This window comes from Grampus griseus (assembly GCF_964374135.1).
Source record: "Grampus griseus genome assembly, chromosome: 12".
NCBI classification, from domain to species: Eukaryota; Metazoa; Chordata; class Mammalia; order Artiodactyla; family Delphinidae; genus Grampus; species Grampus griseus.
Window position 1 is genome coordinate 50,409,116 of NC_139006.1, and position 27,400 is coordinate 50,436,515.

Here is a 27,400-nt window from a genome sequence, read left to right on the forward strand (position 1 = left end):
AGCGTACAATCAATTATCGTCTGTTCCTTAGGGAATTTTTTTTTTTTTTTTTTTTGCGTTACGCAGGCCTCTCACTGTTGTGGCCTCTCCCGTTGTGGAGCACAGGCTCCAGACATGCAGGCTCAGCGGCCATGGCTCACGGGCCCAGCCGCTCCGCGGCATGTGGGATCTTCCCAGACCGGGGCATGAACCCGTGTCCCCTGCATCGGCAGGCGGACTCTCAACCACTGCGCCACCAGGGAAGCCCAGGGAATTTTAAAAGTGAAGAAGAAAAAATAAGATGATCAAATTTATATCTGAAGGTTAGCCATCTTTCCTGAGAATAAACGTTAAGAGCCAACTGCTTACTACACGTTACTATCTAGTGTCCTACAGGTAAACTCAAATTCATGAAGTTGACACACACCCATGATATCTTCCTCCTGAATCCCCTACTAAACACCTTGCCATCCAGATAAAATAACTGGTTGCTATCCTACACTCCTCACTCTCCTCCTGTTTTCTAAATCTACTTGCTCACTAGGTCATTTCTGAGTTAAAAAAATAACACTACCTACTGTAAAAATTTAAACAGTAGTGAAATATACAGAGTAAAATGGGAAGAGAAACACAGAGAATTGTGCCAGTTGATTTCCCCCAGGCATTTATTTGCTGATTCTCAAACTGGCAGGGCAAAAGGCCAAGAAATCTAACCAAAGGACACTGGAAGGTTAAGTGGAATTCAGCAGACTCACTTTGATAGTGGATAAAAATTGGGAATACAAGACATGCCAAGTAGGAGGTGTTCTTATAAACACCCCACAATTTCAGGATAAACATTAAAAGGCTATATATACCCTCAGAATAAGAATGAAATATGTGTGAACCAAGTCTAAAAAAAGTCTGAAATGCAATCTCAAGTCAGGTCAGCCTTTTAGTGAATTAAGTTATCTACTCCTAATCTAGCTGCCAACAAGAAGAGAAGAGGGTGAATCCTGTCTGGAGAATGACAACCTCATCCAGAGACTATAACTTTTCATGCACAATGTCCAGTGTTCAAATCAAAAACTACCAGAATCATTAGAGTCATAGACATTAATATACATTTACACACCCACACAGATGGATAGACCAGAAACAGTTATAGAATGTGTGTATACATGGATTAGTAAACATATATATATATATATATATATCTCTCTCTCACATATACATACATATATAACATAGCTCTGTTCTCTGAGAGGATCCAGGGCAATGATACTCCAGTATCAATAGGCATACCTAGATCATGGTTTGTAGATAGCATTCTACAAATAAAAGGAACCAGTGCTCCTTTGAGAAATGGCTGATTCTAGGGCTAGGGCAGGGAAAATACAAGATGAGCCAGGAGCATGTTATAGCATCAGAAAGTAAGCAAGAACTCAAGAAACAAACACTGGGAGCAGGTCAAAGGAGCATAGGAGCCAACGTGAAAGTGTTCCCAAGGCCAAATAAATATACATGGGTCCATACTGATATAAATAAATATGGCAGAAGAGACAAATCTTCCTTATGGAAAAATTTCAAATAATATATGTAGATTTTCCCCCCTCAGGATGTGAAGTTTAATCCCCACCTCCCACTCCTAGAAGAGGCTGGACCTGTTGACTTGCTTCCAAGGAATAGAGTATGGGAAGGGAAAACTAGTAACCACAGTGGAGAAACCTGGCAAAAACTACTTTAACCTAAGTTTTCTTAACCTCAGTACTATTGACATTTGGGGCCAGATAATTCTTTGCTGGGGATGGGGGCTATTTTTTCTGCTTATAGGATTTTAAGTATCATTCCTGGCCTTTCTCCGCTAAATACCAGTAGCAATCCTCCCCCTGCCCCACCAGTTACAACAACCAAAAATGGACATTGCTAAATGTCCCCTGAGGGCAAAAATTACACCTGCCAGAGAAGCACTGCTTAAAGTTTAACAGCACCAGTGATGTGTGGATATCATGAACCACTTGGTATGATGTAATAAGGTCACTTCAGCTCTGTATATTCTTTCCAAAAACGTATAATCTCAAAATAACTAAAGTCAGAAATGAAAGAGGGCACATTATTGTGAATATTATAGAATTAAAAAGGATTATAAGAGAGCACTAGGAACAGTTGTACACCAACATATTGGATAAACTGGACAAATTCCTAGAATCATGCAACCTACCAAGTGAATCATCAAAAAATAGGAAACCTGAATAGAACTATAGCTAGTAACGAGATTCCCAACAAAGAAAAGCCCAGGACCAGATGGCTCCACTGGTGAATTCTACCAAACATTTAAAGAAGAAACACCAATCCTTCTCAAACTACTTCAAAAAATTAAAGAGGAGGGAATGTTTTCAAACTCATTTGATGAGGCCAGAATTAACCTGACACCAAAGCCAGACAAAGACACTACAAGAGAAGAAGTCTACACACCAGTATCTCCTATAAATATTGATGCAAAAACCCTCAGCAAAATATTACCAAACAGGGCTTCCCTGGTGGCACAGTGGTTGAGAGTCCGCCTGCCGATGCAGGGGACACGGGTTCGCGCCCCGGTCCAGGAAGACCCTACATGCCGCGGAGCAGCTGGGCCTGTGAGCCATGGGCGCTGAGCCTGCGCATCCGGAGCCTGTGCTCCGCAACGGGAGAGGCCACAGCAGTAAAAAAAAAAAAAAAAAAAAAAAAAAAATTACCAAACAGAATTCAACAACATATTAACAGGATTATACACCATGACCAAGTGGGATTTATTTCTGAAATTCAAGGATGGGTCAATCAATGTAATACATCATATTAACAGAGTAAAGGATAAAAACCACATGATCATCCCAATTGGTGCAGAAAAAAAATTTTTTTTGACAAAATTCAACACCTTTTCATGATTAAAAAGTTAAAAACACACTCAACAATCCAGGAATAGTACTTCAACATAGTAAAGGAAAGTACCTCAACATAATAAAGTCCATATAAATAAAACTCACAGTTAACATCTACTCAGAGGTGAAATACTGAAAACTTTTCCTCACAAGAATGCCTGCTTTTGCCACTTTAACGTAGTACTGGAATTCCTAGCCAGAGCAACTGGCAAGAAAAATAAATAAAAGGCCTTGAAATTGGAAAACAGGAAGTAAAATTATCTCTCTTTGTAGATAACATGATCTTATATGCAGAAAATCCTTAAAATTACACACACACACACACACAACTTCTTAGAACTAATAAATCAATTCAGCAAAGTTGTAGGATACAAAATCAATAGGCAGAAATCAGTTGTGTTTTAATACACTAACAATAAACAACCTGAAAAATAAATTAAGAAAGCAATTCCATTTAAAATAGCATCAAAAATAATAAAATACTTAAGAATAAATTTAACCAAGGCAACAACACTAAAAACTACAAAACATTCTGGAAGAAATTAGACACCAATAAGTGAAAAGATATCCCATGTTTAATATTACCCAAAGAAATCTACAGATTCAGTGAAATCCCTATCAAACCCCCCACAATTTTTTTCAGAAACAGAAAAATCCATCCTTAAACTGATATGGAATATCAAGGGACCCTCAATAGTCAAAACAATCTTGAGAAAGAACAAAGTTGGAAATCTCACACTTCCTGATTTCAAAACTTACAAAGCTACAGTAATAGAAACAGTGTGATACTTGCATAAAGACAAATGTATAAACCAATGGAATAGTATAGAGAGCCCAGAAATAAACCCACCCATAAACGGTCAAATGATTTTCAACAAGGGTGTCAAGACCATTCAATGGGTAAAAGACAGTTTTCTCAGTAAATGGTATCGGGAAAACTGTATATCAACATACAAAAGAATGAAGGTTGACCATTGCCTTACATCATATACAAAAATTAACTCAAAGTGGATCAAAGGGGACTTCCCTAAACGTAAGAGGAAAACTACAAAACTCTTAGAAGAAAACATTAAAGAAATCTTCATGCAATTGGATTTGTCAGTGATTTATTGGATATGACAACATAAGCATAGGAAACAAAAGAAAAAATAGATAAATTGGACTTCATCAAAATTAAAAACTTTTGTGCATCAAAGGACACTATTAACAGAATGAAAATGCAATCAATGGAATGGGAGAAAATATTTGAAAATCGTATATCAGATAAGGGATTGATATCCAGAATATATAAAGAACCCCTACAACTCAACAACAGCAAAAACTAACCAGATTTTTTAATTGGTCAAATGGTTTGAATAGACATTTCTCCAGAGATGGTATATAGATAGTCAAAAAGCACATAAAAAGATGTTCAACATCACTAATCATTAGGATAGCCATTATTATTATTATTATTATTATTATTATATTTTTTTGCGGTACGCGGGCCTCTCACTGTTGTGGCCTCTCCCGTTGCAGAGCACAGGCTCCAGACGCGCAGGCTCAGCGGCCATGGCTCACGGGCCCAGCCGCTCCGCGGCATGTGGAATCTTCCTGGACTGGGGCGCGAACCCGTGTCCCCTGCATCAGCAGGTGGACTCTCAACCACTGCACCACCAGGGAAGCCCAGGATAGCCATTATTTAAGAAAGAAAGGAAGGAGGGATGGAAGGAAGTAAGGAAATAATATTGTTGGTGAGAAAGTGGAGAAGTTGGAACACTTGCACAATGCTGATGGGAATGTAAAATGTTGCAGCCACTGTAGGAAACAGTATGGTGGTTCCTCAAAAAAGTGAACATAGGGTTTCCCTGGTGGCGCAGTGGTTGAGAATCTGCCTGCAAATGCAGGGGACACGGGTTCGAGCCCTGGTCCAGGGAGGATCCCACATGCCGCGGAGCAACTGGGCCCGTGAGCCACAACTACTGAGCCTGCGCGTCCGGAGCCTGTGCTCCGCAACAAGAGAGGCCGCGGCAGTGAGAGGCCCGCGCACCGCGATGAAGAGTGGCCCCCAATTGCCGCTTTCGCTCGAGAGCCCTCGCACAGAAACGAAGACCCAACACAGCCAAAAATTAATTAATTAATTATTTTTTAAAAAGTAAACATTGAGGGCTTCCCTGGTGGTGCGGTGGTTGAGAGTCCGCCTGCCGATGCAGGGGACGCGGGTTCGTGCCCCAGTCCGGGAAGATCCCACATGCCGCGGAGCGGCCGGGCCCACGAGCCATGGCCGCAGAGCCTGCATGTCCGGAGCCTGTGCTCCGCAACGGGAGAGGCCACAACAGTGAGAGGCCCGCGTACCACAAAAAAAAAAAAAAAAAAAAAAGTAAACATTGAATTACAATATGATCCAGCAATTCCACTTCTGGGTGTATACCCAAAATAATTGAAAGAAGGGACTCAAATATGTGTACACTGATGTTCATAGCAGCATTATTCACAATAGCCAAAAGCTGAAAGCAACCTAAATGTCCATTGACAGATAAATGGATAAACAAAATGTGGTGTATACATACAATAGAATATTACTCAGCATTACAGAGAAAAGAAATGTTGACATACACTACATCATGGAGGAGCACTGAAGACATCATGCTAAGTGAGATAAACCAGGCACAGGACAAATATCTTATGATCCCACTTACATGAAGTACCTAGCAGCTTGGATACACTGAAATGGGAGTTAGTGAAAGCTACGTAAGTAGAAAACATGAAGGCTGAAACATGGAGGGAAACAAAATTATAGAAGAAGATACAGCAAAGAGCCTAGGAATCATATCTGATACGGAAAAAAAGGCCTAACGTACACATATCTGAGTCTCAAAATGAAATAAGAGATGATGGAACAAAGGCTATATTTAAAGAAAGAGTGGTCAAGAATTTTCCAACTCTCATGAATAATCAAATCATGCATTAAAGGAGCACCACAGACAACAAAAACTACAAAGAAAAGTATACCTGGGGACATCATAGTACCTAACAAAAACAAAGAAAAAGAGAAAAATCGAAAAAAGGGGAAAAAACATTATATTCAAATAAACAACAAATAGACTGAGGTTTAACTTCTCAACATAAAGTCAGAAGATAATGAAATATCTTGGAAGTATAACTTTCAAAAGCAAAGACAATATGAAGACATTTCCAGACAAACAAAAATGAGAGAATTCATTGCCCACATACTCAAACAAAAAATACTAAAAGGAGTTCTTCAGGCACAAGGAAAAAACAGTTTAGGAAGAAATGAAGAGCCATGGAAAGTGTAAATCTGAAGGTAAATGTAAATGAATATTAACTGGAAGAAAAGATAATAATGCCTAAAGTTAGGAACTAAATACATTCTCAGAGAGATTGTAGAAGTACTAATTTATATTAGGTTCTAATAAACCAAGGGTGCATGTTGTAATCGCTAGAGTAAAAGAGGAATATAACTAACAAATTAACAAAAAGTAAAATGGAGAAATAAAAATTGTTGATTAGGGCTTCCCTGGTGGCGCAGTGGTTAAGAGTCCGCCTGCCGATGCAGGGGACGCGGGTACGTGCCCCGGTCCGGGAAAATCCCACACGTCGCGGAGCGGCTGGGCCCGTGAGCCATGGCCGCTGAGCCAGCGCGTCCGGAGCCTGTGCTCTGCAACGGGAGAGGCCACAACAGTGAGAGGCCCGCGTACCGCAAAAAAATAAATAAATAAATAAATAAAATTGTTGATTAATCTCAAAGAAGGCAAGGGAAAAAGAATATAAATAGGCAAGACAAATAGATAACACATAGGATCATGACAGATGTAAGCCCAAATACACCAGTAATTATATTACATGCAAGTGGACACAACACAAAGATTCTTGACTAGAATTTTTAAAATTAATCATGTAATACTTACTTGAGATACAACTACCAGAATCCAGGAAATTTAAAATACAAGTATGGAAAAAAGATACTGCATTCAAACACTAACCAAAAGAAAGGTGCTAATCGCTGTACCAATATCAAACAAGAAGTAGACTTTAAAGCAAAAGTCTTACTAGAGATAAAATGGGACATTTCTATTGATGAGTCAATTTACCAAGAAAATAGAAATATTCTAAAAGTGTATACATCTAATAATTTTGCTTCAAAGTATATAAAACTAAAATTGACAAAACTAAAATGAGAAAGAGATAAATCTACAATCCTAGTAGGAGACTTTTACACAACTCCCTTAGTAAAAGAGGACAAGCAGAAAAAATGTCTAAGAATATAGTATATGTGGACAATATGATTAACAAAATGACCTAATGGACCTATTAGATAACAGTACAACCAACAATGACAGAAACCTTGATTCTTTTTAGGTGCACAGAGAACATTTTCCAAAACTGAGCATATGCGGGTTTGTATATTCAACAAGCCTCAACAAATTTCATCAGATTGAAATTGTTTAGAGTAGGGCTGTGCAATTGAATTTTCTGTGTTCTACCTGCATTGTACAATACAGTAGACACCATAGTCAACACAGTGGTCACTAGCCACATGTGGCTACTGAACACTTAAAATGTGTGCCTGATGAACTACATTTTATTCATTCTAATTAATTTATATAGCCACATCTGGTTAGTGACTACATATTGGACAGCACAGACTTAGCACATGTTTTCACATAACAATGAAATTAGCTAGAAATCAATAACACACATACTTAAAAAAATTCCCAAATGTTTGGAAATTAAGAAAAACAATTTAACTTACCCATGGGTAAAGGAAGAAAGCACAATAGAAATTAGAATATATTTTTATCTGGATAATAGTGATATTATTAGGGGAAAAAAAGGCTAAAATTCAATGATTTGAGTATCCATCACAAGAAGTTAGAAAAAGAATAACAAGTAAATCTAAAGGAAGTAGGATGAGGTCCATAAGCGTTGTTGTGGTTTCTCATCATAACTTAAAGAGAAATATTCACAATGTCCAGAGCCCTTGATGTCCTGCAAATGAAGGAAGAGGAGGTCCTCAAATTCCTTACATAAGGAACCCACTTAGGGTGACACCAGCCTTGACTTCCAAATGGAGCAGTGCCTCTACAAAAGGAAAAGTGATGGCATCTGCCTCATAAATCTGAAGAGAATCTGGGAGAGGGTTCTGCTGGGAGCTTGTGCCATTGATGCCACTGAAAACTCAACTGATATCAGTGTCCTCCAGAAGTACCAGCCGGCAAGCTGTGCTGAAGTTTGCTGCTGCCGCTGGAGCCACTCCTACTGCTGACTGTGTCACTCCTGGAAGCTTTACTCACCAGATCCAGGCAGCCTTCCAGGAGCAGAGACTTCTGGTGTTTACTGACCCCAGGGCTGCCCACCAGCCTCTCACACAGGTGTCTTATGTTGACCTGCCCACCATTGCTCTGTGTAACACAGACTCAACTCTGTGTTCTGCGGGCATTGCCATTCCCTACAGCAACAAGGGAGCTCACTCAGGGGGTCCGAGGTGGTGGGTGCTGACCCTGGAAGTTCTGCACATGTGTGGCACCATCGCCCGTGGACACCCACGGGAGGTCATGCCTGATCTCTACTTCCACACACACCTGGAAGAGACTGAAAAGGAAGAGCAGGCCACTGCTGAAAAGGTTGTGACCAAGGAGGAATTTCAGTGCGAATGGACGGCTCTAACTCCTGAGTTTACTGCTACTCAACCTGAGATCCCAGACTGGTCTGCAGACGTGTAGGTCCCCTGTGTGCCTATTCAGCGGTTCCCTCCTGAAGACTGGTCTGCAGCTCCCACTGCTCAGGACACTGAATGGGGAGGGACGACCACTGATTGGCTTTAAGCTGTTCTCCCATAGCCCTTAAAGAGAAAATGGAAATGAAGTTGATGAAAAAGCAACAGTTTCTTTAAAAAAAAGAAAATAGAAGGAAGGAAATAGTAGAGCATGAATTAATGAAATAGAAAGCACACATTTTAAAAAAGAAAAGCCAAAAGCTCATTTTTGAGAAAGAATTAAATTGACAATCCCCCAGCAAAACTGATCAAGAAACAGAGAGAAGTCCCGTTTGTCAACGTAAGGAATGCAAAAGTGGCCATCAGCACAGATCTACAGCCACTACAAGTGTAATATAAAGGATATGATTCATAATTTCACCTAAAAAATTATAAAATTTACCCAAAATTAACACAATAAGAAATATAAAATCTGGGACTTCCCCAGTAGCACAGTGGTTAAGAATCCACTTGCCAATGCAGGGGACACGGGTTCGATCCCTGGTCAGGGAAGATCCCACATGCCATAGAGCAACTAAGTCCGTGCACCACAACTACTGAGCCTGCACTCTAGAGCCCGCAAGCCACAACTGCTGAGCACGAGAGCCACAACTACTGAAGCCCACGCTCCTACAGCCTGTGCTCCACAACAAGAGAAGCCACCGCAATGAGAGGCCTGCTCATCTCAACGAAGAGCAGCCCCTGCTCACCGCAACTAGAGAAAGCCAGTGTGCAGCAACAAAAACCCAACACAGCCCAAAACTAAATTAATTAATTAATTAAATTTAAATAAAATGTCCAGCTCAATGGCTTTAAAAAAAAAAAAGAAAGAAAAGAAAAGAAATATAAAATCTAAATAGCTCTGTGTCTATTAAGGAAATTATTGGGAATTCCCTGGTGGTCCAGTGGTTAGTATGTGGCATTTTCACTGCCGGGGTGGCCAAAAAGAAAAAAAAAAAAAGGAAATTATCTGTAACTTAAATTTTTCCCATCAAGAATAGTCCAAAAAAAAAAAGAATAGTCCAAGCCAGATATCTCAGCAGAGAAAAGTTCCAGACATTAAAGGAAGAAATAAAGCAATCTTACACAATCTCTTCAAGGTAAAAGAAAAAGACAATACACTACCCAACTAATTTTATGGAAGCTGTGGATTATGTTCCTTACAGAAGAAGATTTCCTTCCTGGAACTAGACCAAGAGGCATGGCTTTCCCAAGGATTTTGGCACACGCATTTCTCCGCATCTCCCTAGGATGCCTTTCAGGCCTTTGATCACTCCAGCTGTCAGGCAGCTGCATCCGAGCCTCCAGGGCACATTAAAAGGAATCTCTTTCTCACAGTTGGGATCCAGTGGCAGGCAGACTGAATCTAATTATCTACAATATCATACAATGCATATTTATCACTTACACTACACTTCTCCAGACAAGGTGTTTGTTATTTGTTTATAAATGTGGTTCTGTTTAAATGCTTTCATTAAATTTTATTTAGTCAGCTTACTCAATGATATAACTAATTACATGGAGCCAGTGGAATTCCCAGACTGTCAGTTGGTCAAGGGGGCCCTATAGAAAACTCCAGAAGAATGAGAATATTCCTTTCCTGTAAGCCATGCTTTAGGGAAAAAGTATTCTTCTAAATCAGGGGTCTACAAACTACTGCAGGAAGACCAGCCAGCCACTGTTTTAATAGAACACAGCCTCACCCATTTGTTTGTGAGTTATCTAAGACTGCTTTCTGCTACAAAGGCAGAGTTGCATAGTTGCAGCAGAAACTGTGTGGCCCTCAAAGCTGAAAATATTTGCTATCTGGCCCTTTACAGAAAATGTTTGCTGACCCATGATCTAAATGAAAATTTTTTTTAACTTTTATTGATTTTTTTTCTTTTTGCTGATTATAAATGTGCTGCTAGCTTGCTGTTAAAAAAAAAAAGATACTATGTAAAAGAATAAAGATAAAAGTCATTTATCTCCGGAAGCCTACTTAGCAAACTTAGTATTTTGATGAGTGCCATTCTACATATATATTTGTGTACTTTTTTCCAAAAATGATATTGATGATGGCAAATGAAAATTTTCCCATTGTTGTATCATAAACATTTTTAAAATAAATTTATTTATTTGTTTTATTTTTGGCCGTGTTGGGTCTTTATTGCTGCGTGCGGGGTTTCTCTGGTTGCGGCGAGCGGGGGCTACTCTTCATTACGGTGCGCTGGCTTCTCATTGCGGTGGCTTCTCTTGTTGCACAGCATGGGCTCTAGGCGCGTGGGCTTCAGTAGTTGTGGCTCACAGGCTTAGTTGCTCTGCAGCATGTGGGATCTTCCCGGGCCAGGGCTCGAACCCTTGTTCCCTGCATTGGCAGGCAGATTCTTAACCATGCGCCACCAGGGAAGCCCTATCATAAATATTTTACACATCCATAAACATAGCTCTTCATCTTCTTTTTAAATATGGCTGTAGGGGATATTTATAACTGCTTTCTCAATATTCCCTTCTCCCTCTCCCTGCCCCAAGCTTTCTCGATAACAGCACCTTACCTGATTTTCCTTTAGTAATTCACTCTCTCCCTTTAGGGGCCATTAAGTTTTCTTTAACTTTGAATTTTGAGATAATTTCAAACTTATAGAAAAATTGCAAGAACAGAACAAAGAATTCCTATATTTGCTTCACCCAGATTCCCCAAGTATTATTTTATCACATTTGCTTTATAATTCTCTATCTACTTATGCTATATGCCCAGATATATCTATATCTATAGCTATGTTAAGTTTTCCCTGAATTGTTTGAGTAAGTTACAGACACAATGCCCCGTTGACATTCAAACAGAGCGAGGAGGAAGAGGATTTTGAGCAGAGAAGTGACACAGTCTGAACATGATCTGGATGCTGTGGGGAGAGCTGAGTGAAGCAGAGCAAGCAGGAAATCAGGGAGGCTATGGCCTGACCAACTGGGAGGACAAAATTGCCACTTTCTAAGATGAAGAAGACTACAAGAAGAACATGTTTGGGGAGAAATTAAAAATTTGATGGGGGCATGTTGGGTTTAAGATGCCTAATTAGTCACTGTACCAAGCCCAGTTTATAAGCCTCCTCCTATTTGCAGGGCCAGAGTTTCTGCTCTGTGATACTGACGACCCTCTAAGAAGACTGCCTGCACCAACCCTTGAGGTTGCAGGCCCACCAGGCTGCAGGCAGAGGGAGCAACTGACTCCCGCTGGATCTCTTGCCTGCCACTCCTCCTGTGCTATGGCACTGTCTTGGAACCTGACTGCTGGAGAGGCTGAATGGTGCACCTGGAAGTGTGGAATTGATGTTCTGTGGTGGAAACTGACCAGAGGGCGAGCGAGGGGAGCCTGCAGAAAATTCTTCTCCCTCCTCCTACCCCATGGTGAGGTGAGATGACATAGTTCATGCCATTTGCCCTCTGAAGATAGTCAGTGAGACTAAGCAAACAGCTGTGCCCAAGCTGTAGACACTCAGTAACACCCACCTGTGTTTGTTCTCTCTTTTCCCTGCTTCACCGCCCATTTACCTTCAGTCATCCTGTTCTGGGATTGCATCACCCCAATAAAGTATTAACAATAAGGTTTAATTTTATGCTGTTTTCTTAGGAACCCAGATTAAAGCAGGTATCAAAGTGGAGATGTCTGGTAGGCAAAGCGATATATGAGCCTGTAGTTCAGAGAAGAGATCTAGGCTGAAATATAGATTTTGGAGTCCTAGGTAATAAAGATCTAAGACCAGATGAGATTACCTAGGAAGTGAACATAGGTAGAAAAAAGAAGAGATTTGAACACTGAGCCCTCAGGCACTCCAGCATACTGAAGTCCAGAGAGGTGAGGAAATACCAGCATCGAGACTGAAAAGAAATGTCCCATGAGGTAGAGAAAAACCAAGCATGTTGTTTCTTGAAGCCAAATGAAAATACATCAATTATGCAAAATACTGCTGATGGCTCAAGCAATATAAGTAATAAATGAATATTGAAATTAGCAATATGGAGGTTAGCAAAGTTGATTAGCACTCTTCTTTTGTTTTGTCTTGTTTGGCCACACCATGCAGCTTGCGTGCGGGATCTCAGTTCCCTAACCAGGGACTGAACCTGGGACACGGCAGTGAAAGCGCTGAGTCCTAAGCACTGGACTGCCAGGGAATTCCCATTGATTATCACTCTTTATGTGGAGAAGAATTTGTGTAATATACAGTAATGTCACACCTCTCATTCCTGTTATAATTTGTATCTTCAACTTTTTTTCTTTCCTGATCAGTCTGGCTGGAAGTTTATCAATTTTATTAATCTTTTTTAAAAGTTAGCTTTTGGTTTAAACAGAGTACAGAAATTGATTTTTCTCCTGTTTTTCTGTTTTCTATTTTGTTGATTTCCAATCTAATCTTTCTTCTCTTTACTTTGGGTTTAATTTATTCTTTTTCTGGTTTCTTAAGGTGGAAGCTGAAGTCTCAAAAAATTGAGACTTTTTTTTTTCTATTATAAGTATTTCATTACTAAAAGTTTACCAATAAGAGCTGCGTCCCAGAGATTACTTTTTTCAAATATTTCGCTATTCCTCTTCCCTCCCCTCACCTTCAGGAACTCTAATTACTCTTACACATATTAGGCTGCTTGAAGTTGTACTACAGCTCTGTTCAATTTTTCTTAGTGTTTTATTTGCCTGTTTTTCATTTTGGATGGTTTCTTTTGTTATGTCTTATCTACCATGATTTTTTTTATTCTTTTCTTCTATTATGTTTAATCCACAGTTAATCCCATCTGTGCATTTTTTTTAAATCTCAGACATTGCAGTTTTTATCTCTAAAAGCTTAATTTGGTTGATTTTTTTATAGCTTTCATGTTGCTACTGAGCATGTTCAATACTTCCACTAGCTTCTTGATCACATGGAATAGTTTAATAATTGTCTTAATGAGCTTGTCTAATTCTTTGTCATTTCTGGGTCAATTTGATTGAGTGGTTTTTCTTATTATGGGTTGTATTTTCCTGTTTCTTTGCATGACTTATGAGTTATCCAATTTTTGATTGGATGCCAGTCATTTTGTATTGTATGTTGTTGGGTACTGAATATTTTTAATATATATATTCTTGAGCTTTGTTCTGGGATGTGTTTAAATTGCTTGGGCAGTTTTACCCTCTTAGGTCTTGCTATTAAGTATCTTTCAGGCAGTGTTTAGTCTAGGGTTCATTTTTTTCTCCTATGCAGGCAAGACTCTACTATTCGAACCCAGAGTTTCTCAACCTCAGCACTATTGATATTTAAGGCTGGATAATTCATTGTAGGATGTTTAGCAGCATCTCTGGCCTCTACCCAGTAGATGCCAGTAGAGCCCATCTTCTCTGGTTATGAAAACCAAAAATGTCTCCAGATACTACCAATTGTCTCTTGGCGGGGGTGGGGCGGGGCATAAAACTGCCATCGTTTGAGAGCCATTGCTCTGACGTCCTGTGACTTAGGAGGTTTTCTGCCCTCGCCGATGGTACTATTACTGGCACTTTGTGAGTTCCAGTGATTTTTTTCCCCCTAATTCTTCTGGATGATTCTTTCCCCCACCTCAGGTAGTTTCTTTACACAGGTGTTCATCAGCAATCAACTGAATACTTGTGAGGGACCCTCTGCAGACCTCCAGCGTTTAGGTCTCTCCTCTTTGGTACTCTGCCCTGCCAATCTAGTCACTTGGCCTCTCAGGGCGCCTTGCTCCGTCATCTCAACTTAGGGATACGGTCAAGCTCTGCTTGAGTTCTCCCTCCCTGTGCTGTAGCCTAGAAACTCTCTCCAGGCAGTAAACTGAGGGAACCCAAGTTTGCTTCATGTTTCCCATTTCAGGGATCACGTCTCTCCCATCCTTTGCTTCTGATATATTTTCTCTGGTATTGTACTTGTTCAGGCAGGTTAGTCATCTTGGTCCGAAGGCTATGTGAGTGACTTTTAAAAAGTATGTTTGCATGCTAATTAAAAAATTCAGGAGAGGAAAATTTGATAATTCAAGAGGTGAGGATTATTGGGGTATGTCTTTGAGTAGGTGTGAGAGGGTGGCTTAGATCCAATGAAGATGCTAGCCTCAGGCAGAAGCACAGTTGATCCAAAGTTAAGAGGAAAGAAGCACTAAGATTAGCAAACCAAGATACGGACATTTTGTTTACTGTTTTCTAGATTTTTCTTTCTGTTTTAAACATGGTATAATAGGTATAGATGGGGATAGGTATATAGAGAATAATATAGGCATAGAGAGAACATAAAAATGTTAATGTGCTGTTACTATGTGGACTCATGGGTGACTTTTGGGGTGATTTCTATTTCTAAACTTTTCCTATATTAGTTTATATATTAATAGTTATATTATAGAATTATATTTTTTAAGAATTTAAAGAAACGAGATAGCTAGACACTGCTTTGTTCTATTCTCAGCACCTACTCATTACACTCCTTTGCCCAAAACCTCTAATAGTTTCCCATCTCATTCAAAGTAAAAGTCATAGTCCTTACCAATGGCTAACCAGGTCTTCCATGATCTGGCCCTACCCTCCACCCTTAACTCATTTCTCTGGCTTCATCCACTACTTTCCCCCTTTTCATTCTGCTCCAGCCACACTGGCCTTCTTGCTGTCTCTTGAACAAATCAGGCATTGCTCCTACATCAAGTTCTTCGCACTTGCTGTTCCCATGCCTAGAACATCTTTCCTCCAGAGTCTCGTGGACTTCCTTATACTCATTCGTATCTTTTCTCAAATTTCACTATCAGTGAAATCTTCCCTGGACAACCTATCTAAACTGCAATACTCTTCCTCTTTGATGTTTTGTGATCCTTTCTTTCCCAATATATTTTCTCTTTACCATTCATCACGTCGAACAATATGCTTTCCTTTTTTTCCACTGCCATCTATAGTTTCCAAAATCAATAGATGTAAACCCCAGAACACTCTTGGACCTGAGCAACTTCAAATCCACAGGCCTGAAAATTTAAAAAAGAGAACTCCGGAGAGCCTTGTTGGGGGGGAGGCAGGGGAGTGGAGGCCATGGGGAGGAAGTCCAAGGGTCACATACAGGGGATGCTTCAGGGAAACATCCCAGGAGCAATGGTTGGAGGTGGGTACAGCATAGACTCAGCAGTGTAATCCCGTCTGAGTCCCAAGTTAATGAATCTGTAGGAAGTACAGAAGAGAAATGCCAAAGACCTGATTGTGTGAAGTTTTTCATCTACAGACAATGCCAACACCAATGTTCAGTTATTATCGGAATTTAAAGTATATGTGTGTGGTGTGTGGTGTAGAGTAACAAATGGCAGAGGTTGACAGAGGTCAAATCATGGAACGCCATGCTAATTTTATTAACCTATGTGGTGCATTAAGTATAAGTCTAGAATTTAAAATTACAAAGGTTTTCTAAAAATTGATATGAAAATACAAATAACCTATATTAATCAGGACAGAAATCCAATTCAATTATCTTAAACAAGAAAGGGACTTTATTGGCTCACAAAACATTAAAGTCCAGAGGTAGGGCAGGCTTTAGGCACAGCTGGATCTAGGGCCTCCAGAAAATTGACATCAGAACTTAGTTCTCATTCCTTTCTGCTAGCCTCTGAGTTTCCCCTCAGACTCTCTTCACATGGTACAAATTTTCAGGCTTACACAGTCATTAGTTCGTGAGATCTCTGTCGAGCGTTCTTTCCAAGAGTTCCAGCAGAAGTTCTGTTGAGGACTTTCTTTAGCCTGGCTTGAGTTACATGCCCATTCTTTAATCACTGTGGCTAAGGAGCTGTGGGACTCAGGAGGGCCAGGCCTGGTTATGTACTCACCTAAGCCACAGGGAATGGGTTCCCCACAATAAATAAGGATTCTGTTATCACAAGATGGGGAAAGAGATGCTGAACAAAAACAACATATATCCACACATAACCCAACAGAAGAGCAGGTAAAGGATACAAACAATCCATGATAAAACTATAAACGGCCAATAAATATATGTAATCAACCTCACCATTAACCAGGGAAATGCAAAATGATCCTTTTTTTTTTTTGCCCATCAGATGAAAATTATCAAGTGTAGGTAAGGCTATATGGGGAAATGAGCACTTTCTATACAGTTGGTGAAAATAGAAAGTTATGAGGGCCTTTGGGAAGGCTAAGGTGGGTCTACCAGAGCGCACCCTTTGTCCCAACAATCTACCTTATACTCCATTCTAAAGACATATTCACACGCATGCACAAAGAGATATGAAAGAGATCTTTACTTCGGCAATGTAATAGCAAAAGAAAAAATAAGGGAATAGTTAAATAATGGTATTTTCATAGTACTGAATACTATTCAACCATTAAAGAAATTTAAAGACCTCAGGATCTGAGACAAAAAAAAAAAAAGCAAGCTGCAGAATACATATATATGATCCTATTTATGTAAAAACAGCATTTATATGTGTATATTCACATGGAAATTATGGAAAGGAGATCAGAAGAACGTATACTAAACTGTGGGCAGTGGAATGTGATAGGAAACGCTGCAGAAAAGGGTCTCTCTTCAGTCTTGTGTAAGAGTTAAGTACACTGAGATGGTAGTCATTTATACTTCCATAATTAAAAAAAATGGGGAAATGCAATTCACAATAGGAAATGAAAATGGCCAATAAACATATGAAAAGATGTTCCTTCTTATTAACAAAGAAAAGAAAGATAAATTTTTGCCTATCAGAGTGGCAAAAATATTGAAGGATTCAGTGTTGGTTGGGAGTGTAGGCAAAGAGGCACTCTGACTACTGATGGAGTTGTAAAGTGGTACAATCTTTTTGATGGTATTTCTCAAAATGTTAAATGTGCATGTTTTCTGACCCAGTAATTCCACTTCTAGCTATTTATCCCACAGAAATACCAACACAGGCAGCAAAATATATACGGATGTTAACTCTACCTTTACCTATAATAAAGAATCAGAAATAACCAAATTACCTACCAATAGGGGTTGGCTAAATAAGTTACAGTGTATTGATGCAATGGATTAGTATGTAGCTATAAAAAAACATCTACATCAAAGTGGGAGGGAGGAGGCAAGTCTCAGTGCAGTTCACGTAAAATAGGGATATGTACCTACCACACTCATATGATCGCTGTGAGGATTAAGAGTTAATCCATGGTAAAGCACTTCCAACAGTGTTTGTATACAGTGACAAGTGTCAGCTATTAACACATTTTTGCTTAATTATGTATATGTCTAAGTCTGGAAGAACAGCAAACCAAATAATTATTACTTCTGTGTGCAGACCATGAAAAGGAATGTCCTTTTTCATTTTACATTTCTGTGCTGTAGAAAACTCAAACGAGCATGTTTTAATAGCTTTTACATTTGTTAACCATAAGATAAAAGCATAAAATTTATCAATCAAGGTTTAATAGCCATCATTCATTGCATTGTGAAAAAATATACATCCCTGGAATTCACAGAACTAGATTTTGAGTTTTAGCTCTAATTGGCCACATGCAAGTCACACAATCTCTAAATCTTGCTTTCCTAGTCTACAAATCTAAGTGAGATAGGTAAAGTGTCTAATCCAATGTCTGGCATGCAGATTACTTCAGTACATAGAACTCTCCCTTGAACTTACACAAATGTATTAGACATATTGCTAAATGATCAAGTGCCAACTGGGTGTGAATGTGGGGAGTTCAACCTCCAAGAAAACCAAAAGAAAATTTAGCAGTAATGAGCAAATAAATGCTCAGTGGCTACTGGACAGGCATCAGCAGTCTGCATGCTGTTAACAATGACTGCTCATTTGATAACCCAACAGATGCCACTGCTTGGCAACTGCCAGATCACCACATCAGAGGCTGGGCACCCCCCCAGAATCGCCAATATGATTATCTGTGTTAACGTATATGAATGTCTGGATGAAATCTTAAATCACCAAATAGTTATTTAAAATCAAATTGTCTAGCAGGAACTTAGACTAACCAGAGATGGCGAGTACACAGACCATCACTTCCTTTTCATGTGTATTATCACAGTTTTTTTGGGTCCAACCCATTTTCCCCAGAGCCTTGCCTTAGTTTCAGAATCCTTTCTAAACAACGTACAGGTATCGGAGATGGCAAGACAACCTCATATTTGCCAACTCAAATACTTTCTCTAAGCTCTCACATTATACCAAACATCTTTGGCATTTATGAAAAATGTACCACAGGGAAGCTTCTTTGTATATAGGAAAAATAAGATCTAAAAAAACCCATGAAATTCTAGCCAAGAGGTTATTCCCTTCTTACCTACTCTGATAAAAGAATTCTGTCATCCCAGCAGTATTCCAAATATGCCACCTCAAAACCTACTTGGAAAGAAGCCAGTTATAAATAAATAAATCAATCAACCCAAGACCGTTTTATCTTAGAGTGGAGGAATTTATAGCTTTATTGGACATTGACTTGTTTCCTCTCAGCCACAAAGAGAAGACCCAAACAAAAGTCCCTACATATTCTTGTATAACTTAAAATACATTATATCATTACTACATATTTATACTTCAATAAATCTTAATCTATAAAGCACATTTCTTATAATTGTTATCAGAAAATCTATAGACAAGCTCCATTCTGCCTCACTTCTCCACCAGCTGGCCTCGCATTAGTATGCTTTTTAACAGGCTCATGCAAATCTCACCTTCCATTTTTTAATTTGATCCAAGTACCAGATGTAACCAAAACCTCTGGAACTATGAAATATTTTTATTCACATGGGTCATTTTCCACACAATTATGCCCACTATAAAAAAGCCTTTTCTCATATCTATATTTTAACTTTCAGAGTTTTCCACTAAACAGAACCACAGTACTTGGGATTCTCAGACAAGGAGTATAGATCCTACTACTACAATGTGTATTATTTTTATACATTAAAAAAATGTGTTAAGACTTAAAATGAAAAAAAAAAAAAGTTCCACAAACTCTGACAGTTAAACTAGTTGTTATAACCTAGTTTTTTTTTTTTTTAAATAGAACCCATTCAACTTAACATGTAAGTATAACCTCAATGCTACTAGAGATTGATTAGTTTTTTTTTTTTTTTTTTATAAAAGACCCACAAACCTCCAAACTGTGATAGTTATCTTGGACTCACCTCTGAAGATTGCTGAAGAGCTGGCTAGCTCTTTGAGCTGAGTCTTCCTTTACCCAAATACAACACCCTGGTAAGACAACTATGGCTCTAGGAATCTCAGAGGTGGGGGAAGAGGCTAACTCACATGCAACAGCTTTGTACCAACCCCCAATGATTTACAGTGGAAGAAATACCTACCTAATTATGGCAGGGTTACAGTACCTAGCACAGTGCCTTGTCGGTAGAAAATTTAATAAATGCATGGCTGCTTTGTTAGCCTGGTGTTCAATCCTTTTGTACCAAAGGAGTAAAATCGCAAACCTGATACTCATTGCCCACCTGTCATGGATTTTTCTGTCCTTAAAAATGAAGGAAAAATAATGACTTAGATCTTCAAGTCTTTTGTTTTCTAAAAGCCAAGAAAGACCATCACTCTTATTTACATTTGCCCTTCAACACTGCCATTCACTACAAATCTTTCCCTAGTGTTATAATTTCTACCTTCATAGTTTTATAACTGTTTATTGTTTAGACTGTCCACTTTCTAATGATACATGAGAGGACATTATTTTCATTAGTGGGATGCTTCCCAATTACAGGTAAGATGAGCTATTTTTGAGTTTTCCTGCAGGCAGGAAACTAACTACACCTAGATAAATTCTTGATATACTTCAATTCTTGGATCAAAGTATTTGTCAATCTTCCCCAATCTAGGTGTCCCATTCACTTTTTGATGTTTCATCACCATCACTTCTTATCTGAGTTTTAAGGCTCATTTCACTTTGAGGTTTTTGGTCATCCTTTATCTTCTATTTTCTGAAACGCATATTCAAATTAGGTAAAAGAAAACTGGTAAATTTGGAAAAAATGGTTTCAGTTTTCAGATTTTACAATTCCTACATTGCTTTTCAATGTAGAAAGGAATGTATCCTTGTAAAGAACATTTCAATGATCAACACAAATAACATATCTGTCTAAGAAGGAAAGTTTTAACAAAGGGACAAAGAATCAAGTAGTTTATCATTTGGAAAAATAATAAGAATATAAACATCACATGGAAGATTTAGGCATTAACACCTGAATTAAGTTTAAAATTTCAGTTTCTAGGCAGGTATGACACCATTTCTTTCAAGATAAGATAATAATAGTGGGTGAAAATTTTCTACATTTCCCAGTGGATTTTCTAAGTCTATAGGAAAACTATTATGTATCATTTCATGTTTTTAATTTTGTCTTCATTTCAGAAGAAAAAGACCTGAGTGCTGATTTTTTTTTTTCATTTCTTAAACTTTCACAACATTGAGAAGTTTCTCTGCATTGTGTCTTCGTTGATGTCTAAAAAGATTTGAGCTTTGACTATAGGATTTCCCACACTGAACGCATTCATAAGGTTTCTCCCCAGTATGGATTCTCTGATGATTAATAAGCCCAGAATTCTGGCTAAAGGCTTTTCCACATTCAAGACATTTGTAAGGTTTTTCTCCAGTATGGACTCTCTGGTGTTGCACAAGGATAGAACTCCTGCTGAATGCTTTCCCACACTCAACACATCCATAGGGTTTCTCCCCACTGTGGATTCTTTGATGAAGAATAAGGGCTGAGCCCTGACTGAAGTGTTTTCCACATTCATCGCATATATGTTGTTTCTTTCGGGAGGGATTTCTCTTTCTTTCAAACCTGCCCTTGGGAAAACAGGTTTCTCCATATTTAAAAATTTGAGGAACACCTATATTGAGAGTGCCAGGAACTTCATGAGATTCTACTGCTGAAGGAATCTCCTGCTTTGGAGCTAGCGCTCCATTTTCAGTCCTAGCATCATCATCTGAAATAAACAGAAAATGTAAATATCACTCATTTCCTATTCTGAGAGGAAAGAAACTTGAAGAAAAAATTTTTTAAAAAATGAACTAAAAGTAAATAGCTTGCATATGTCTATAAACAGCACTATGAAAACTGGTGATAAGGTTACCTACTCTCAAAAAAGAAAAAAAATGAAATGGCTGATTATGAGGTTAATGAAGTGAGAGCATGGGAACATGAGAAATTAAAAGGTTGTATCCTAATAAAAGTGGTAACATAAGGGAGTGGGTTATACAGTAGTAGTCAAAAACCAAAGGGCAGAAAAATGGCAGATTTTTTAGAGAGTCTAAGTTTGTTACAGACAGTCAAAGTGATGCAGCTAGGTCTGGAGAAAAATAAAATAAAATTGGCCGTTTTAAATCATTTTAATATTCTTTTACTTGGAAAAAGGGAGAAATTATATCAAAATACAATGTGCAAATAACCACCAATCTGTCAGAAAGTGACTATTTCTAAAATGAGCAGGACAAGGCAGGTCACAGCCAAGATCAGACTAAAAGGAGAATATAGGAGTCCTGACAAAAGCTGAAGGTAAGCCGAGAGTGTCCTGTGTTAATTTGGGACGTGACACTTACAAATTCAATGCACCTTTAATAACTGAAAGTTTTCCTTTAAAAGCAGCCTCATGTATTTGGTATTTGTCATGGTTTTTAGACAAGTTGTTACTTCCAGGCCTCAGTAAGATGTGTTCAGTGAAAGAACGGCCCAAATTACCAACATGAGGTACCATGACCCACCTGTAGGCAGGCAGTGATTATGAGCGAGTCTCATTTCAGACCTTCCTGAAACTTCAAGCCTTAAAGAATAAACACAGTTACTAAAGGGTGAACAGCACTGCTCAAAAAAGTTATAAACAGTGAGCAAATCTGTAACAAATGATTAAGAAAGGGATAGTCAGAAAAAAGGCTGACAAAGAGATGCTGAAGAGTTAGAGGGGATCAGTGAGGTCTGGAGACTTGAAGAACAGAGAAGTGAGTGTGAAGGTGACAAATGGCACACAAAGAATTGAGCTCCCAAGTGTGGTAGAGACCAGACTGCTAAAATGAGGCTACTTAAAAAGAGGCGAGAATTATCCTAAAGTTCAGGCAGGGGAGAAGTTCCTAGGAAGATACCACCTCCAACAACCAAAGACAGTGGTTCTCAAACTTTATTGCACAAAAGAATGCCCCATAATTCAGAGGGGAAGCCTGCTCAGAGCTCATTACACTAGCATTACCTCCAACTACCTCAAGGAATGATTCCCAAAGCAGTCTCAAACAAAATTTCATTTTAATTCATATAAATATGAAAAAGAAATGTAGCGGTTTTAGGAATATATGGGGTTGTATCAAAATAAGTAAGTATGTGGCATTAACTGCCAAGATACTGGGAAAGAACAGCCTTAGTGAATTATGAGCTTTCTACTTAATTTTTCTATACTTGTATTTATTATAGCTAGGAGCCATATTTTTCCATAAATACTTAGAAAAGGTGAAGAATTTTCTCTAAATGTCATTTCTACAAAAGAAGCTTCTTAGGAAACAAAAATGACTTTAGGTAGGATGTTTGAAGAAAAAAACACATACAAAAAGCTAAAAATTCAGAAGAGGCTTCAGTAATAAACTATAAACAAAAAAACTAGATTTGAAGAGGTATCAGGTAAGCTTATTGTACCAGGAACACTAGGCAAGAGACTAAAAGGATGTGAAACAGATGGCAAATAAGCAATATGGCAAGGTGAAACAGAGCGACCCGGTCTACAGGTGGGTGCTGGCTCAGAGTAAGGCAAATCCAGCCTGAAATGGATAGGCCTTCAAAGAATGAAGTAAAAGAGAAGAAAAGGCTGATGATGTTAATGTTGAGGAATAAAAGACCTGAGGTTAGCAAACCAACTGTTATTAGAAAAGAATCGAAACCCTACAGTGTGTCTATGTCTAAGCAATCAAGTTAAGGTGATTATCCCCCTCCTCCCTCACAGTAAAAATAAGCAAAGAGTTCCAGACAAAAGGTCCACACCCTCTTTCATCCTCCTGCCCACATGGGGTCCTCACCACAGTGCCTTAGGGAATGGAGCTCCCAGGATGCCCACTTGAGCTGGTTTTCCACTGCATCGAGCTCAGAACTTGGTAATCCCTGAGCTTCTTCTTGAGATACCATCTCCTCTACTAACACTTCCCGTTTTCGTCGTCGAAGAGAAACCTGGAAATGAAAGGGTTTGGTTCAGTTGAGAACGAACGTGATGAGAATCAAACCTAAATGCACACAAAAGAAACCATACAAAACATATGCTGCAGAGGCCTAGATGGCAAGCAAGCATAGATAATGCGGGGGGGGGGGGAACGACACAGAAACATAATTTTAACTTAGTTGAGTGGAATTAATTCAGCAGCTGCGCCTACTGCCATGCCAATGCTCCTGACCCAGGAACGTGACGCAGCAGGCTTACCGGCTGTCCAGGGTCGTCCAGTTCACTCTCTAAATCCTCCAGCACCGTCACTGCCTCCTCTCCATTCTCTGGATGATGCTCTCGAACCCAAGTCTGTAGCTCCTTGGGTAGGATGGCAACAAACTGCTCCAGTACTACCAGCTCCAAGATTTGTTCTTTTGTGTGTGTCTCTGGCCTGAGCCATAGACGGCAAAGTTCCCGAAGCTGGCTCACAGCTTCACGGGGCCCAGGTGAATCCTGGTATCCAAACTGCCTGAATCGCTGCCGGAAAACCTCCGGGTCAGGGAGATGGTTCCAGGGGATACTTGACCCCTCTTCGCCATCAGGATCCTCCTCCAACTTCACTCTCAGAATTTTTTCCTCTTCATCTGGAGTTGGGATGATAAGTATTGAATCCTCTTCCACTGACTGTGCAGACATCCTGATTTATAATACTTCAAGAAAAGACAATCAAGGTAGGATACAGGCCTCAGGGAAATACCCCGTTTTCTTCACAGGCACTCCTGAGGCACAAGAAATGAAAAATATATAAATGACCAAATAGTCTAAGAATTTGGACACATACCGATTAAAGGAAATAAAAATGTATTCTTTTACTAGGTTAAAAATTCCAATCAATAACCTAAAACCAGAAGTTGGCAAACTACAGCTCATGGCCAAATCTAGCCTGGTGCCCATTTTTGTACAGTGCTTGTACTAAGAAGAGTTTTCACATTTTGACATGGTTGAAAGAAATCAAAAGAACACTCCATGACATGTGAAAATGATACGAAATTAAGTTGTCTCCATAAATTTTATTTGTTCACACTACAATAGCAGAATTGAGTAGTTGCAATAGACACTATAGGGCATGAAAAACCTAGTATTTACTCTGGCCCTTTAGAGAAAAAGTTTGCCTATCTGTGACCTACAAAACCTATTTCAACAATCAAAAGAATCCAAGTAAGCACCAGACCACTTCAGTGTTATTTAAATGCATCTGACCCTTGAATACATTATTTGCAATTCATAACTGGTGTTCCCTGACACACTTAGGTCACCTCAAAAGCAGGGACTGCTTTTTCATTATCCGCTTAAAAAATTTCTTTTGACAAATGTTTTTTAAGGGCTAAGAAATATTTTCAAAATGTTTAAGAACTCCCTGGAGTTAAAATATACGTGAAAAAAACATTCACTTGCTCAGTAACAGATACATAATGTTGACAAAAATTAACCACTATGTGCCATAAAACTTAAGTATTATTCAGTCACCCACCGCGCCGTAAGTACCTTTACATTTGTAATGACAGGCATTAATCACAGTAAAATTTTTCAAAGAAAAGGCACTCTCATAACACCGTAACTTCGTGCAGTGGTGTAGACTCTTGTCCTTACACTGGGTGACTCACAGGCTCCCCGGCTTCTACCTTCAGGGAAACCTTGTACTATTTCTGATCCTTTCCTTAGTATTTGCACAGTCATGCCCATGCCATTGTTTACAATACCCATTAGGAATGAGCCATGCAGCTACTCAATGTACCTATTCAGGACCCGGAATGTGAAAGCCAGTAATTTCCAAACAACTTCCCGTAACCCCATGAGACTAGGAATCGGAAAATATCTTATCAGGTAATATACATACAGGTGTAATTAAACACTCTGGAGTGTGGCGGCCCTACAAACACGTAGGTTTGGCCTACAGATTCGTTTGTTCCTATTCCAAGACCCTACCTTATCGACGGCTCAAACAGTCTACAGAAAATAAATTTCTCTTCCTTTTACGTTCTCATACAGCACCCTGCCCGTGGGACGTGAGGAGGTGCGGGGAGGGCAGCCTCGCTGTCCCGACGGCGCGTGGGCGGGGAGCCCAGTTCCCCACTCACTCCTGCAGACTGCCGCTGCGAACCCCGCCCCCACCGCAGCGATTCCAGCCTTCTTCCCCGCACTCGCGGCGGCGGCTTTCGTTAGACCAAAAGCCACCCTGCCACAACAGCGTCGAAGCCACGGTACTTCCGCCCGCGACCGGCTGAACTACAAGTCCCGGCAGGCCCCGCGCGAGGTCCGCCCACTCCCACCTCCGCCCGAAAAGAATCCCAGAACTCTCCGCGAGATACCAGGGCCTCGAAATAGAACAAAACCGCCCGATGGGGGAGGGGAAGGCAAGGGTCGCGGAGGACACAAGGGATGGAGGAGTCTCCGAAGGTGCTGAAAGCCGAATCTGGCTTTCCGTGTACCCCTCGCCGTCCCCCAACTGCCGGGCATGGAGTCCGCGGCCTGCCCCCCCGCGCCTCCCGGGAAGCCGAGAAAGGTCCCCGCCAGGCTTCTTCGCTGACTCTTGCCAAAGCGGTCCGCAGCCCGTAGCCCAGAGTCTCCCTCACGCACTTCCCCCCACTCTCGCGCAAACCTCGGGCTCGGGAACCGCAGCCGCTTCGCTGTGCACGGCGGACGCACAAACGCCACTCACGAGCGGTTTCCCAGCAGCCCCCGGCGCAGACTGCTTCCGGTCTGCGGGCCCCAGGAGGCGGGGGGAGGCGAAGCACCGCGTTACCATGGAGATGCGCTCCGGGCAGGGGGAAGGGCTGTCCGACGACAATGACTGCTTTGAGGCTACGCTTGGCCTCGCGCCTCTTTCCTCCGGATAGCCCAGCCTTCTGTGTTCCGCTTAGAAGACAAGGAAAAGAAAGAATTCAGCCACTAAGATAGTCTTACGGTTTCATAAGCCTTTTCGCATGCATTATCTCATGTGATCCTCACAGTAATCCTCTGACAGAAGTAACAAAAGCTAATATTTATGAATGCTAACTACATCGTACCAGGCACAGTCACCATGCTTTACATGTATTGTAATTTAATTTTCACAACAACCCTAAGATGGTAAGAACTTTTATTATCCCCATTTCACAGCTGAGATAATCGCGGCACAAGTAAATAGCTTGCCCAGAGCTCATAACTAGTAAGTGGGAAGCAAGATTTAAAATCAAGGCATGACTCTAACCTTTGCCTCCCCACTTGCTGTGCTATAGAGCTTTAGTATGACCAATTTATGTGTCAGGGAAACAAAATGAGACTCTTAACCAAGAGCTTTGGCAATGATCGCACATTGAATTTGCAGAATGCGTGGTCACCTTCTGACTTCAGGCTTGACATTTTATACTACAAAACAGCTGCCAAAGTGATCGTTTAAAAACATGAATCAGATCATTTCATCCCCTATTTAAAGGCCTTCAGTGGATCCCTACTGCCTTAATTATGACATAAAAACTCCTGACGTTTGTCTGTAAGGCCTCCTGTAATCTGTTCCTTGCCCCCAATCCCATCTCCACCCCACCCCACTCCCCAGCTCTTAGGCTCATTGTGACCCAGGATCCTCAGCCTCCCTGACCACCTTTCCTCCCAGAAGCCTCCCCACTCTCAAGCACTG

At 40.1% G+C, this 27,400-nt stretch overlaps 1 protein-coding gene and 1 pseudogene across 4 annotated transcripts in view; one reads left to right on the forward strand and one right to left on the reverse strand.

Annotated features, from left to right (window-relative positions):
* Nucleotides 1-26,449, reverse strand: part of ZNF24 (zinc finger protein 24) — a 38,916-nt gene extending 12,467 nt beyond the window's left edge. The window contains exons 1-4 of one of the 3 annotated variants that reach the window (XM_082667582.1): nucleotides 26,384-26,449; nucleotides 24,001-24,503; nucleotides 23,606-23,753; nucleotides 15,940-21,537 (exon numbers count right to left, since the gene is read on the reverse strand). In XM_082667582.1, coding sequence (XP_082523708.1) covers nucleotides 20,999-21,537; nucleotides 23,606-23,753; nucleotides 24,001-24,420 — 1,107 coding nt within the window. In that variant the 5' untranslated portion in view covers nucleotides 24,421-24,503; nucleotides 26,384-26,449 and the 3' untranslated portion in view covers nucleotides 15,940-20,998. Of the gene's footprint in view, nucleotides 1-15,939; nucleotides 21,538-23,570; nucleotides 23,754-24,000; nucleotides 24,504-26,383 lie in introns of those variants that run through there. The other 2 variants (XM_082667583.1, XM_082667584.1) reach the window with 2 other exon arrangements.
* On the forward strand, nucleotides 7,845-8,599 carry LOC309830975 (small ribosomal subunit protein uS2-like; annotated as a pseudogene). The gene has a single exon. The product of its transcript is annotated as a small ribosomal subunit protein uS2-like (transcript).
* Nucleotides 26,450-27,400: the final 951 nt, after the last annotated feature.